At 36.9% G+C, this 15800-nt stretch overlaps 1 protein-coding gene across 3 annotated transcripts in view; it reads right to left on the minus strand.

Moving 5' to 3' along the window:
* Positions 1 to 590: 590 nt before the first annotated feature.
* RASA2 (RAS p21 protein activator 2) overlaps positions 591 to 15800 on the minus strand; it is a 112801-nt gene continuing 97591 nt past the window's right edge. For 2 of the 3 annotated variants that reach the window (XM_087430461.1, XM_087430460.1), the window contains exons 20-24: positions 7656 to 7738; positions 6781 to 6989; positions 5964 to 6067; positions 5424 to 5613; positions 591 to 3703 (exon numbers count right to left, since the gene is read on the minus strand). In XM_087430461.1, coding sequence (XP_087286587.1) covers positions 3673 to 3703; positions 5424 to 5613; positions 5964 to 6067; positions 6781 to 6989; positions 7656 to 7738 — 617 coding nt within the window. In that variant the 3' untranslated portion in view covers positions 591 to 3672. The remainder of the gene's footprint in view (positions 3704 to 5423; positions 5614 to 5963; positions 6068 to 6780; positions 6990 to 7655; positions 7739 to 15800) is intronic. The other variant, XM_087430462.1, reaches the window with a different exon arrangement.

Genomic DNA, 15800 nt, shown 5'->3' on the forward strand with positions numbered 1-15800 from the left:
CACTATTTACCCAGACAGGAGTGGAATATATTCCCACACACCGGACGTGCATGGCTCCAGGGAGTGACAGGATCCTGCATGGCACCTGCACCCTGCAGGTCCTCAAAACAAGTCTGCTGAATGAACAAACGAATGAAGAGCACAGTCCATCAAAAACCACCCTAGTTAAATGCAAGAAAAGAACAGTGAGTTCCTTCCAGATTGCTTTGTTCTTCCACATCGCATCGAGGACTTCTCACTTTTGCTGTTCCCTAATAGGCAAGGTACAATTATTTTATTTATTATTTTATTTATTTATTTTTTGTGAGGAAGATCAGCCCTGAGCTAATATCTGTTGCCAATCCTCCTCTTTTTTGCTGAGGAAGACTGGCCCTGGGCTAACATCCGTGCCCATCTTCTTCTACTTTATATGGGACACCACCACAGCATGGCTTGACAAGTGGTGCGTAGGTCCGCACCTGGGATCCGAACCTGCAAACCCTGGGCCGCCGAAGCGGAGCGTGCACACTTAACCACTGCGCCACCGGGCTAGCCCAAGGTACGATAATTTCAAACAAAAAGAATTCCTAAATCAGTAAGAAAGTAAGGTCTCACAAAAAACGGACAGGCTTCTTGTAATTTATTTGAGTTATTTCCAAGCGACAGTTAAAAAAGTTTTTAATTTTTATAATACTCTTGATAAGAAAATAAAATTTAAATAAAAATACATTCTCAACAATACAACATGGTTACACAAATTCACTACATTAAATTTTGATAACTTACATTTTCAAACTGGACACTGTAAAAACCAATATGTACTGGCAACATATTAATTTCCAAGTTAATAAAAATGGATCAGATAATATCAATCAAGACTGGTAATTTCTCTCTAGAATGAGTCCTGTATTTTCACACACTGTAAGGACACCTAAAAGGCTTGATAGCATTCTGTCTTACAGGATGTACCGTTAGAACAAATTAAAGGTGCTTTTACTTAAAAAAAAAAATCTGTTTTCTAAAATGTGGCATGAATGAGCCTTTCTGATAAATGAATGAAATTAGGCTTCAGAAACAGAAACAAAAGCCACATCATTCGTCACTTTTTTTGTATAATAAGCATTTTGACACTTAACCATTACCCGTGATATTATAAACATATTTCTTTGGCAAATAAAATCATTCAATTTGATAAATTATATTCCTGGGAGTAAAAAACTTTGCTATTGACTAATAATAATATCATCTAATTAAATGAACATTAAAAAAAAAGCCAAACAAAAAACAAAACAAACAATAACAACAACAAAACAAGCAACAGATCACCACAATTTCAACTGCTGGAAACGGCTAAACTAAGAACCAGAACTGGCATTTATGGCAAGAGTTTCTCTACAGCATCCTTTTCTTTCCTTCTTGGGGTTTGTGGGTTTTTATGGTGAAGTAAGCTGCCATGTCTTTTTTCAAGTGTGGAAAAGGCAGATAAAGCCGACCAGTTGGTAAAAATCAAAGTACTCATAATAACAGTGGAGGAAGGAGGCCATTGGAAGCACGTACCCTGGTTATCTTAGGGTCCTACTGACATGGTCTCTTATTTCAGAAGACTTTCAAAGAAAATTAATTTGACATTACTTCTTTTTAGGCTGTGCCAAGCTGGTTAACTCCAGTCAAACTGGTTGGTTAAAAATGTCATGTGAAGAAAATAATGAGATGACTGCACTCTTCCCTTTAAATTCAGAGTACTGTGTTCACACAGCCTTGGTCCCTTTGATAATGCTGTTATCTTTAAAAACAATCATAATTGGGGATTTGATATTAGAAATACTAGGAGAATATTTCTTTTGCCTTGAAAAAACAGCAGAGGACTAAAAAAGCCACTAAAGAGTAATGAGTGGTACCTGGCAATGCTCAGATGTCCTTTTCAGGTAGACATTTCAAAGACTCTTAAAAGGAATTTTCAATCTGAATGAAATTCAACAATGAGAAATTTATTAAATGGTTAAATTCTTTCACATTTATAAATCAGCGTAGTTCATGGAATCTAGAAATTTGTAAAATTTAAAGGACTCTTTCAAACTTGTCTTTAAAATGGGCCAGGAATAACCTACCATAATGCGGACTAGGACTGATTCTTAAATAAAACCAATTGATTTTTACAAGTAATTTAGAGAAATACATTGCTCAGTTATAATCATTTATGGAACAACTCTGATTGTGTGTCAACGATCTTTAAAAATATTACCTAGTAACAATATAATTTAAAAACAATTACTCACCAATAACATAATTGGCAAACTGTATCTTGAAATATAGCTTATGCTCAGGGAAACAAAAAAAGCACGACTAGCTAGACTTACATTAATAAGTCACAGTTTTAAACAGAAACACGTGTAAATACTCCAAAGTTCAAAAGTACCACGTCTAGAAAATCTTCTGAATTTAAAAAGACAAAATAAGAGTACCATGGTTTTAATACTGATGAAGCAAAGTGTATCCCTCTTAATGTCAAGGTAGCAACTTGCTTCGACTGCTTATTTACAGTTATGGTTTTTAGGATAAAAGTAAATTATTAGGGAAAAATAAGATTCAAACAGTTGCTAGCCCAAATTCCATTCGGCTAGCAGGCAATAAAGAAACAGCAGTGAGATATAAACATTTTCAGGAAAGCACTATTTCTAGACTTAAACACTGATCATTCAACTGATCATAAGACTAGACACCGAGGGGTATCTGAAGTATACTCTGGACAGCCCAGAGGGTTAAAGTGCGCCAAGTGACTGTTCTAGGTTAGCTCTCAACCTCCCGCAGGAGGAGGGCGGCCTGATGGTGGCCCTTATAACAACATGGAGTAACAGGTGAAGTCAAGTGATTTTCCCACCACTTTCTTTCACTGTTCACTCTCTTTCTTTTCAGAAGAGACGTTCTTAGAACGTGTTAACCTGAACTCTCAAATCAAGAAAATGAGTACCTGATATTTAAAACAATGAAAAAAATTTAGTGGTCTCATTTTATTTCATCTGCCATCACTCATCCAAAATGTAAACAAGATGCACACAATAGTACATGTTCCCTGATTTCTCCTGTCTGAGTTCTGTTTACATCTTTAAATAGGCAAAAGATCTACCAACTTTCAAGGACGCTCTGGCAGTTTTCTAAAGTTCCTGTCACTGTCCCTAATGCAATCTCTAATGACTAATGGACCACAGGAAAATCTTTTTTTTTTTTCTTTTTTGAAGAGGGAAGGTCTAGAAGAACTAAATGGAAAACTGAATTGTCATGGGTTGGGATTTTCTAGTAAAACACAATGTTGGCAGTATAGAGCAGGCACTAATGGTAGTGAAAAGTCCACAGAACACGGAGTGTTACTAGAAGAGATGGTTTCTTGCTATGGAGGAGTTCTCCTTTTGTTACAAAGCTTCTTTAGGAAGAGTCTTTCTATTAAAAAGAAGTTGCTGAAAGATGGCTTTCGACACATAAGATATGAAGGGAATCTTGGGTTTCAAATTCTCTAGTAATACATCAGTACCAGGATTCCCAAACAGTTAATTTCAATTATTAAATATTAAATACAATGTGAATGCAGGTGACACTGAAGCCAATGTTCATTCTTAAATACTATGAACAAAATATATGATGAATTGAAAAACTCCAACAAAAATATTTTCCAGTTCTTCTGAAGCAATTGGTCAAACTCTAAGATGTTTTCCCAACAATTGGATTTTCCCTAGAAAATAATAAAAGAAAATAATTTTTCAAAAGTTAAAAAATATAACATTTTAAAAAGTGACAAATATCTCACAGTATTAAGTATTTATAATTTTCCCTTGATAATCTCTCACGCCAAGTCTTATTTCATCAATTCAACAAGCATTTACTGACCACCTATTAAATGTCAGGCACTATTTTAGAAGCTCTGAATACAGTAGTGAACAAAACAGACAAAACCCTGCCCTCATGGAGCCTACATTCTGGTACACGGAAAAAAACGGACATGTGAAATATTTAGTACAAGAGAGACTGGTATTTTTTAATAGAGAAAAATAAAGCTGGGAAGGCGTACAGTGTGTGGGTGTGTGGGGGTACTAGTTAAGAAAGATGGTTAAGCATTGACTAGGATCTCATATAGAAACTTCCCAGGACTCCAAAAAAACTGCATTATAACTGTTGGAAGAGAATCTATTATACTAAGGTAGAAAAGACAGAATCAGGATGCTTACAATAACCTTTCGCATGCACCGAGCCTTCTAACCAGGGAGAACATCAATATTTATACCTGTCAAACTTATTTTTATGGTTCATAAATCACAAATATAATTATTAATCCACATAATTTTTAAAGAATACTTAAAATGGTGGGGCCAGGATTCAAAGCCCCCTCACTAATCAGCTGTGTGACCTTAGGCAAGGCACTTAACTTTCCTGAGCCTCAGTTTCTCTAGCTGTAAAATGGGAACATAGCCATGTTGGGCTGATGTGAAGATCAGTAAGACAGTGTACATTGTGGCAAACACTTATTTGCTGGTCTAAGAACCATCCTCTTTCTATATACTTCTGTGCAAACAGAACACTGATTCTAGTGCTAGTACTGGGCAGCCCTGTGTTCCAGGGGAACTTAGAGGTACCTTTAGATAAGGTTCTTTTCTCTTAAAAGAACAGTGTGAAAGAAACAGCTCTTTCTGCCTCTGGACACTATTAGATAAAAATGTGAGGCTCTGAACTATTGTAGCCATCTGTGACCACGAGGGGACACGCCTGCGGAAGAGAGAAATCATCTTGTTGAAGATGGCTGAGTGGCTGGATGGTCCTTGTGACAATGTTGAGCTGCTGAACTAACCAACTGTGGAAGTTAGGACTTAATGTGTGAGATTAAAAAGTTTCTTATTGGTTAAGCCACTTCAATTAGGACTTTTTGTTACTTGCTGCTAAAAACAATCTACATGATACGATGTAAAGTATAAGTATGGTGCCCGGTGGTGGAATAGGCTCCTAGTAAATGTTAGCTGTTGCTGCTGCTGTTGATGGATCCACTGTTGTATCCATCTACATCTGAGATGGATCCAAAGAATCAACTATAAAATACTTTTAGCACTTTCATGGCTGATTTTTTTTTCCTTAGTATGTATAAGGCACCATCGGAGACATTAAGAAGGAAGAAGATCAGTAAAAACAAAACAAAAACAGAAAGCTACTAAGTATTCGATTTAATGAATTACATTGGAGTATAACACTATAAGTGGTGATCAAGTACAGCACCAATATAATGAAATGATGCCAGAACTGAAGACAAAGAGCGCTGTGTGATGGCCAGGGAAACTCGCGCACAAGAGAAAGGTTCTGAGCTGGGTCTTGAAAGATGAAGGTAGCAGGAGGCCTGTATTCAGGTGTGAGTACAGAGTAGTAGAGGCAATCCCAAACTATGTTTCAAGTATCTTAAAAATACTTACTTGCTCCCATATTTTGCACTACTTGATCTTTTCTTCCTATACTTTTCATGAGGTTCATCTAGCTTCTCTATGATGTTTTTTATCTGCTGAATTGTCTTAAAGGTTGTTACAGAATCCTCGATTACAAAGTTAGAATAATCATCAGGCTCTTTCTGTGGTCCTTGATAGACTGCTATAGTTCCACAAGCCTCTACAAGGAGTAGTAAAATCTCTGATCAGACAACTAAATTCCAAAAATGTAATTTGTAGCATAAATAAGGACTTTTCAAGTGTCTCAACCTGGGGAGATTTCCCCTGGAAATGCATAGATAACCAAAATACATTCATTTTATTAATTATGATCATCACATTTATGCAAAAACAGTATTTTTACTTCATGAATATCTACGAAAAAGCCCCCTTTGGGAGTTTGCCAACTTTCATATAAGTAACATTTTGGTAAATGAGTATTTTCAACTTGAAGATAATGCCAAAGCAATACTTCAGGAATTGGTAATGAAGGATCATGGTTATATAGAAATATTTTAATGGTATACTTACCTTCCATTTTCTGCAGCTTAGGTAAACTGAGGGTAAAAAGGGAATAAATTCTTTCTGTTTCTCTATCTTCATCAATATCTATTTGGATGTCTGCAGGGACACCTCTATGGTAAAAATGAAATTAAACACATTGGAAAAATTTCACTTTGTAAACATGCCAAAGACTTTTGATGGTTTGAGACTAAAAAACAGAATCAGAGAATTTTGCAAAAGAAACCTCAGAAATCTAGTGTCATTTGATAATTAAATAAAATGGGTCCAAGAGAGGTTTGGTCATTATGTGACTCTAATCAAAAGAAGGGGACTTTTAAAGTGAAATCATTTTCATAACCTATGCCTCATCATAAAAGCAATACATTACTTCTGAAGTCTATAGGGCTACAATGGCTGTGCCATACAATTAGAAAGAGAATGTTAAGCCCTTCTTCCTTGGTATCTTGCTCAGGCTTGTGCATCTACTTAAACATTGCCCCCCTTTTTTTGACTGGTGCCAACCACTATTTATTTGAGAACATTTTCATCAGCCCAAAAAGAAACACTGTATCCATCAGCACTCTCCATTCCTTCCTCCCTCCAGCCCCTCACAACCACTAATCTACTTTCTGTCTCTATGAATTTACCTATTCTGGACATTTTATATATGTTATCATATAGTATATGGCCTTTGTGTCTGGCTTCTTTCACTTAGCATGTTTTCAAGGTTCCTTCGTGTTGTAGCATGTGTCAGGACTTCATTCCATTTTATGGATGAATAACATTCCATTGTCTGGATACACTGCATTCAAAACATTGCTTTTTTAATCAGAAAGAAACTTACGCAGTACATGGCTTGCAGCCACGAGCGTTTTCACTGGTCTCCTGACAGCAGAGCCAGCTTCCGTTTAGATACGCAGAGGGATGATAAGAACTGAGCCTGTTCTGATTGCATCGGCTCACCCTGCAGAGTATGTCTATCCATTCATTAGCTTCTACACAATTATTTGCCTGGACATAGAGTGGTTTCTCTGTATGTATTACCTGGAACATCTTCATAGGCAATTAAGATAAAAAGTTAGTGACAGAGTCTAAAAATGAACACACAGTAAAAACAGGACAAGTTATATCACAGAAATACAATTTGCTTGGCTAGATAACTGCTGCTCAAGTATCTTATGAATTGTTACTTTTCAAGCCAGTTAGTCCCCAGGACAATCTGAGTCGCATGGTACTAAGTAGTACAACAGAATAGAATTTTTAGAAGCAATGCATGTCCAAAGGAATGGACTATCATATAAACAGGAATAAAGGGAGGGAATTTCAGATGGAGGACAAGGTATAAGTAAAGGCAAAGCAGTGGGGAAATATAGAGAAACAAGAAAATCATCTTTGTTGGTTTCAGTGTATGGTACGTACTGAGTGGTAGCAGAAGATAAGGTTGACAGATTGGTTGGGACTATATTATTAAAGACCTAAATGTCAAATTGAGAAGTCTGATAATAGGGAAGTATTGAGAAAAGTGCCTTTAACTTAATAGGCTAGGCAGACTATATAGGCATCAATAATAACGGACAATTTTAAAACAGAGTTCTAGCCAGCAATTACAAAGTACTATTAATGGCAAATACTAAAAAAAAAAAAAAAACCTCTTGAAAAATTTTAACTGAATAATATATACAGTTTAAAAAGCTTTAAATAATTATTTATGTAACTTACATTTTTCTTGTTGAAAGAGCTCTCTTCCAGTTTTTCCACAGCAAGAATGTTTTTCACTGGAATTGTGTAAATTGCATCTTTGCCTAAACAATAAAAGAAGTAGAACAAAATTAAAATAATTTCCATCAGAATTACAACAGTGAGAGGTTAAGTCTGTAAAGTTTAAGCTCATTCTCTTGATGGTAAGAGTATAAGTAACCCACAGATTTCCAAATGGCACAAAATAAATATTCTTTGCTTTATAGAACAGATGAATTTTGATTGTTTTCTATAAAGTGACTTCTTTACTTTTTTCAATATAAAATTAAAACACTTTCAAGGAAAAATGTGGGAATAAATTTGATCTCTATGTAGAAAACATTATAACATTTTGTAATACTAATTATAAGGGGACCAAAACAAATAATATACTTAACAATAGAGGCCTATTCAAAACTTGCTGAGACATGGAATTTTCCTTCCTTGAGTTATTACATGAGCAGTGAATCTGACTGTACCTAAATGGATTTTTCTGTTTTTCCAATATAATATTTAATTAAGAGATTAACTCTCAAAACAATGATTTTTAAATTAAAAAACTGTTCATTACTATCACATGTTGGCTGGTCAGCCGACTAGAGCTACCAAATTTACTCTAAGAGATACAGGGAGCAAAAATAAAAATTTTATTTGGTAGAGTGAATCCTTAACCTATTTTAAGAATTTGGAAATTTGAGTTTGCTAAAGGAGCTCCACAATAATATGGCATGAGGACATGATGCATTTCAACATACAATTTACCTGAGAATAGACTGTTATCTCATATAGCCATACAAACTATAAGCAAATATAATTATGACTATTTCTGGTTATTTCGTAATGCTGTTCTTAGAAATCAAAGCTTTACATTTTTTTCCCCCCAAACTTTGCTTTAATGACATGTAGACTGAAGTGCTAGAGGTTTATATTTTATATCAGTCCATGGATTAACGTATTGCTTCTCGGCCAAAAACATTTATTTGGTTAATAAAAGTTTTCTGTCTTGAATAGAGAAGTTAATACAGAATATTTGCTAAGCTGGGTTCCTGGTGTAAAATCTAAAATTTTTATAATTCAAGCAGATGTGATATACAATTTGTGTGTGTGTGTGTGTATGAGGAAGATTGGCCCTGAGCTAACATCTGTTGCCAATCCTCCTCTTTTTCTCAAGGAAGACTGTCACTGAGCTAAGATCTGTGCCCATCTTCCTCTACCCTATATATGGGATGCAGCCACAGCATGGCCCGACGAGCAGTGTGCAGGTCTACGACCAGGATCCAAACCTGTGAGCCCTGGGCCGCCGAAGCAGAGCATGTGAACTTAACCACTACGCCACCAGGCAGGCCCCCTATGATTTTGTTTTTTAGAGATCAAGTTACTTAATTCAACTATCACACATTGAATGTCTACTATCTACCAAACACTGTTCTAACTACTTGGGATACAGTGGTAAACAGAACATACAAGGCCTCTAATGAAGTTTGCATTTAGGTTTGGGAAGACTGACAAAAGACAGATAAATATTAGGTAGAGACAAATGCTATAATGAAAATAACCTGAGGTGATGGGATACAAAGTAACTGGGAAGTTATTTTAAATTGGGTGGTTAAGGAAAACTTTTCTGAGAAAACAATATTTAAATTCAACAAATACAAATCATAAATGCCTGGGAAATTAAGAAAAGACTATCAGCCGTCTCCTGGAAGCAAACAAGATCAAATTTAGGGCGGGGTGGAGGGGTGGGGGACGATAAACTGAAGAAAGTCACAGCCTGAGCCACATGTAGGAAAAGACATCTGCAAAATGCAGGAGTGGTCAGAAGACAGCTTTGGGCCAGAGTCAAGGGACACAGACAGCTGGGAGGGATGACACAGTCAGACACACATCAGGATGATTAATCAGCGAGCTGCATCTGGAACAGCTGGGCAGATTAGATCCCTCCTCTTCCCGGCCCTGGCTTCCGCTCAGCAGCAGTCAACAGACGCATGACCCAGGCTAAAGCAGTAAGGATGCATACTGGGCTGCAGAGCAGTGCTGTGTCACAGGGGGCTTCTGACTCTAGAGAGGGAAGGAGAGCACCTAGACCAGAAGACAAGCACCAGCAGCCTTCTCCTCAGCAGCTTGTCCTGTCCCACCCCACAATCATTGGCAGTGAGCTATTGAACACTCAAGCAGGTGGACGGACTGTAAAACACAAAGATGAGCAAATCACCAAAAAAATTACCAAACAGATGAGGAAAATCAGCACTCTGGAGAAGAGACACACATACAACAAAGAGAATACATTTGAGGAAATCAGGCATCTAAAAACTTGGGGAGCAGAGGAGACATGTCTTTGGGTACTGATCTACATGGAACACCACAGAGCATTTTAAAAACCTGCAGGAAGTTTCTACCTTTAGACTTGTTGAATACACAAAGCATGAACATACCCTAGAACTGCTATATTTGTTCATTCCTGGACAAATTAAAATACGACATATGTAGAGAAAGCACACTGCTCCCAGGCACATATACTGTCATGATGTTATTAGAGCTAATTTCACAGTTAATTGTGTTAACTGGAATGAACTGCAGGGTGAATAAGTGAAATGGAAGATTTTACTGAGGACTCTTGAAACATACAGTACAAAAGGACAAAGAAATGGAAGGTAAAAAAGTTACAAACCACGGTGGATAGATTTAGAAGTTTCAATAACTGTCTAAAATAAGAATTTCAGAAACAGAGAATTTTCTCTTTCAGGAGAAAATTACCAATGAAAGTGTCCCAGAGATAGAGGTGGAAATCTTCAGATTGAAAGGGTCCACCAAGTGCTGAGCGGAATGGAAGAAGAAAGACAATACCCAGGGGCCAGCCTGGTGGCGTAGCAGTTAAGTTTACGTGCTCCGCTTTGGCGGCCTGGGGTTCACTGGTTTGGATCCTGGGCACAGACCTACGCAACACTCATCAAGCCATGCTGAGGCGGCATCCCACACAGAGCAACTAGAAAGATGTGCAACTATGACATACAACAATCTACTGGGGCTTTGGGGAGAAAAAAGGAAGAAGATTGGCAATAGATGTTAGCTCAGGGCCAATCTTCCTCCAAAAAAAAAAAAAAGACAATACCTAGACACTGAGCAGTCAAGTATTAGAACTTGAAGGCTAAAGAAAGTCCTAAGAGTTTCTAGGGAGAGGAATCAAGACTGAGAATCAGACTGACATCAAAATTCTCAGTAGCAACAACAGAAGCTAGCAAACCATGGGGAAATATCTTCAAAGTACTGAGGGAAAATGATTTTAAATCCAGTCTAACTATCATTCAAGAGCAAGGGTAAAATAAAGACTTTTTTAATATTAAAAGACTCAAAAAATTTATCAGCCATAAAGCCTATCTGAAATAATTCCTTGAGAAAGTTCTCCTGCAAAATAAATAATGCATCCAGGAAAAAGACAAGTATGTTATATAAGAAATAGTGCTGGGCAAATAAATCAGAAAAATTGATAAGCATGGATAGAAAATCATTAAAGCATAATGTAAGAAGGTAAAAGACACAAGAGAATCTAGTGCAAAGATTCCAGATGACTGCATTAGGGAGATGGTAGGAAAAGAACAAATTGAAAGCATACTAACGGTCTTTCATAGCTTGAATGGAGACTTTGATTAACTGTAGACATTAAGATACACACGTTATTTTAAATTTTTCTGTTAACAATTTAAAAGTAGAAATAGGATGCCCATATTCTCTCACTAGATAGACAGAGAGAGAGAGAGAGAGTAAGCGTGCATGCAAGAGCGCATGGGCTTGACTATTCTAATAAAAAAGCAGGAAAAGAAAAATAAACCCAATAAACAGAAAAGCCTAGTAAACAGAAAACACAAAACAAAGGAGTAATCACAATAAATGTGAGTGCATTAAATTTCCCTATTAAATGACTGAAACCCAGTTTGAGTTAAAATCTTCATTACCTCCTCAAAAAGTTAAATATAGTGTTACCATATGACTCACTGATTCTATTCCTAGGTATATACCCAAGAGAATCAAAAACATATGTTCACACAAAAACTTGTACATAAATGTTCACAGCAGCCTGACATAATAGTAAAAAACTGGACAATCTAAATGTCCATCAACTTATGAATGGACAAACGAAATTTGTTATATATCCATACAATGGAATATTATTCAGCCATAAAAGGAATAAAGTACTGATTCATGCTATATGATGGATGAACTTTGAAAACACTATGGTTAGTGAAAGAAGCCAGTCAGAAAAGGTTATATATTGTATGAGTCCATTATATGAAACATCCAGAATAGGGAAATCCATAGAGACAGAAAGTAGATTAGTGGTTGCCAGGAGCTGAGAGAAGGGAGGAATGAGAAGTGACTGTAAACGGGTATAGGGTTTCTTTTGGGGTGATGAAAATGTTCCAGAACTAGTGGTGATTGCACAACTTTGTGAATATACCGAAAATGAACTGTACAATTTAAAAGGGTGAATTTTATGGTATGTGAATTATATCTCCATTAAAAAAACCCATTACCACCACAAGAAAAGCAGAAGTCCAGCTATATTGGCCCGAAGGGACACAGCTAAAATAAAATAACCATGACTCTATTTTTTAATAGTGTAAGGAAGTTAAGCGATTCCATTCCTCAGAAAATAAGCATAAACCTGGGCAAATTATTAAAAACAACCACTTCAGGGTACTGGAAAACAACCAAAGGCACGCAAAAATCTGAGACATGTTTACTCATGAACAACCGCTACCGCACAGGGTAAGAACTGTGAGTTTACGGTCTTCCTCTCTGGGAGTGTTTTCACCTTCTCCAGCTCTGACAGTGAAAACTCATGGCTGGAGGTTAGATTCAGTTTAAGGGTGAGATTCTGGAAACATGAGAGCTATAGAAAGGCTGAGATAGTAGACTCTCTCTGTCCCCGGATGACTGCTAAACCATGCATATACATGGACCATCCCAGAGAGTCTGGTAAAAATGGAAACCCTGGGGAGACTCGTAAATTTGCCGTGCCTTTGAAGGTGTTCCCTAATTCACACACAGCTCAGGTGATAGAGGGTGGAAGACTTATTTGGCTTCAGGTATTTGAGCTCTCTGCTCAAATCACTGGCTGATCATTAAACTAAGCAAGGTCAGGGCCGGCTCCGTGGCTTAGCGGTTAAGTGCGCGCGCTCTGATGCTGGCGGCCCGGGTTCGGATCCCGGGAGCACCCCGAGGCACCACTTCTCCGTCCAACGTGAGGCCGAGTCCCACGTACAGCAACTAGAAGGATGTGAACCTATGACATACAACTATCTACTGGGGCTTTGGGGGGAAAAAACTGAATAAATAAAATCTTTAAACTAAGCAAGGTCAGGTGTCTCGACTCCTAGGGAGGTTTTAATACTTGACTGCTCAGTGTTTACCTATCGTCTTTTTTTTTTGGAGGAAGATTGGCCTTGAGCTAACATCTATTACCAACCTTCTTGCTTTTTTCTCCCCAAAGCCCCAGTAGATAGTTGTATGTCATAGTTGCACATCTTTCTAGTTGCTCTGTGTGGGATGCCGCCTCAGCATGGCTTGATGAGCGTTGCGTAGGTCCACGCCCAGGATCCAAACTAGTGAACCCCAGGCCGCCAAAGCGGAGCATGTAAACTTAACTGCTACGCCACCAGGCTGGCCCCTGGGTATTGTCTTTCTTCTTCCATTCCGCTCAGCACTTGGTGGACCCTTTGGATCTGAAGATTTCCACTTCTGTCTCTGGGACACTTTCATTGGTAATTTTCTCCTGAAAGAGAAAATTCCGTTTCTGAAACTCTTATTTTAGGCAGTTATTGAAACTTGACCTTTTATTTAAGTCTTCTTTATCTCAGCAATGTTTTGTAGTTTTCACTGCAGAGGTCTTATACTTCTTTTGTTAAATTTATTCCTAAGTATTTTAGGTTTCTGGGGGGAGCTGCTAGTGTAAATGATATTTTTTAACATTTCATTTTCTAACAGTTTGCTGCTAGTTTATAGAAATACAATTGATTTGTATATATGAATCATGTATCCCAAGGCCTTGTTAAATTCACTTATTAGTTCAAGAAGTTGTTTGAAGATTCCTTAGGACTTTCTATGTAACTCTGTATGTCTTTTCTTTTCTTTCTTTTTTTTTTTTTGATCTTATTGCATCAGCTACAATCTCCAGTACAATGTTGACTAGAATTGATGAACGTGGATAATCCTTGCTTTGCTCCTGATCTTAGATATGATGTTACATTTATTGCAATTATTGACATGGTTAGGTTTAAGCTATCATTTTGCTACTTGTTTTCTATTTGTCCCATCTCATTTTTGCTCCTTTGTTCCTCTTCTCTTGCTATATTTATTTATTGGCCAGGGAGAGAGGGGATAAGTTATACTTTTTTTAAAAAAGTTTTTGTTCTAGAGATTATAATATACACCCTTAACTCATTACAAACTACTGAAAATTATTCTTGTCACTTCATATAAAAGATCCTTGCAATAATTTATTCCATTCCCTTCCTTTGTGCTACTATTGTCATATATTTTACATCTAGATTTGTTATAAACTCTACAATTCAATGTTATAAATTTTGCATTAGTTTTTTTTTTTGAGGAAGATTGGCCCTGAGCTAACATCTATTGCCAATCTTCTTCCTTTTCTTCCTTTTTTCACCCCAAAGCCCCAGTAGATAGTTGTGTGTCATAGTTGCACATCCTTCTAGTTGCTCTATGTGGGACATCGCCTCAGTATGGCTTGATGAGCGGTGCATAGGTCCGTGCCCAGAATCCGAATCAGCAAACCCTGGGCCACCGAAGCGGAGCATGCAAACAACCACTACTACACTGGGCTGGCCCTAAACAGTTACTTTTTAAAGAAATTGAGAAAAGACATTCTTACACATTTACCTACATATTTATCATTTCCAGTGCTCTTCATTCCTTCCTGTAGATTTAAGTCCATCTGATGTTATTTCACTTCAGCCTGAAGAATTTCCTTTAGCGTTTCCTATAGGGCAAGCCTGCTTGCAATGGAGTCTTCCAGCTTTCATTTATCTAAAGGATGTTTTCATTTTTGAAGGAAATTTTCACTAGATTTCTAGGTTGAGAGCTTTTTTCTTTCAGCACTTTAAAGATATCACTCCACTGTCTTTTGGCTTTGGTTTCTTCTTATGAGAAATTAGCTGTCAATTGCATTGTTGTTCTCCTGTATGCAATTTGTCTTATGTTCCTCTGCTTTTGAAATTTTTCTCTTTATCTCTGGTTTGATTATTATATGTCTAAGTGTGATTTTCTTTGTACTTTTCATGCTTGGAGCTTAGTGAGCTTCTTAGATCTGTAAGATAATGTTTGTCACCAAATTTGGGAAATTTTAGACCACTATTTCTTTAAGTATTTTTTTTGCCCCACTCTTTCTCTACTTTCCTTCTGGGACACCAATCATGTATATGTTAGACTGCCTAATATTATTCCATGAGTCACTGAGGTTCTGGTATTTTTTTTTAAATCTTTTTTCTCTGTGTTCCTAGATTGGATAATTTCTATTGATCTGTCTTCAAGTTCACTGAATCTTTCTTCTGACATCTCCAATCTGTTGTTAAGCCCATCCAATGAATTTTTCATTTTCAGCTAATATACTTTTCAATTCTACAAACTATTTTTATAGTTTCTATTTTTTTCTTTTGCAGAAATTCCCCACCTCTTTACTCATTATGACTATCTTTCCCATTAAACTCTTGAAATATTTATAACAGCTTTAAAGTTCCTGTCTGCTAATTCCAACATGTAATTCATATAGGGGTCTACTTCTATCGACTGCTTTTTCTGTTGACTATGTATCATATTTTCCTGTTTCTTCTCAAACTTGTTAATGTTCCATTGTATACTAGACATTATGAATGACACATTGTAGAGACTGTAGATTCAGTCACCTTCCCGTGAACAGTTACATCATCACTTGATCACCCTAAGGCTTGGTTTTATACTTTATTTATACTATACTTTGTTTATTCTTAATCCTAGGACATAGTCTTTACTCCCGAGCCATCTCAAATCACCTTTTGAGATTTCAAAGAAAATCCCAGGGTGTTTACTAAGGCCCCTAAAATTCCAAACTCTGTCTCTCCTGAGGAGGAAAAA

The sequence above is a fragment of the Ceratotherium simum genome, chromosome 5, assembly GCF_057802395.1.
Source record: "Ceratotherium simum simum isolate JZ-2026a chromosome 5, ASM5780239v1, whole genome shotgun sequence".
NCBI lineage: Eukaryota > Metazoa > Chordata > Mammalia > Perissodactyla > Rhinocerotidae > Ceratotherium > Ceratotherium simum.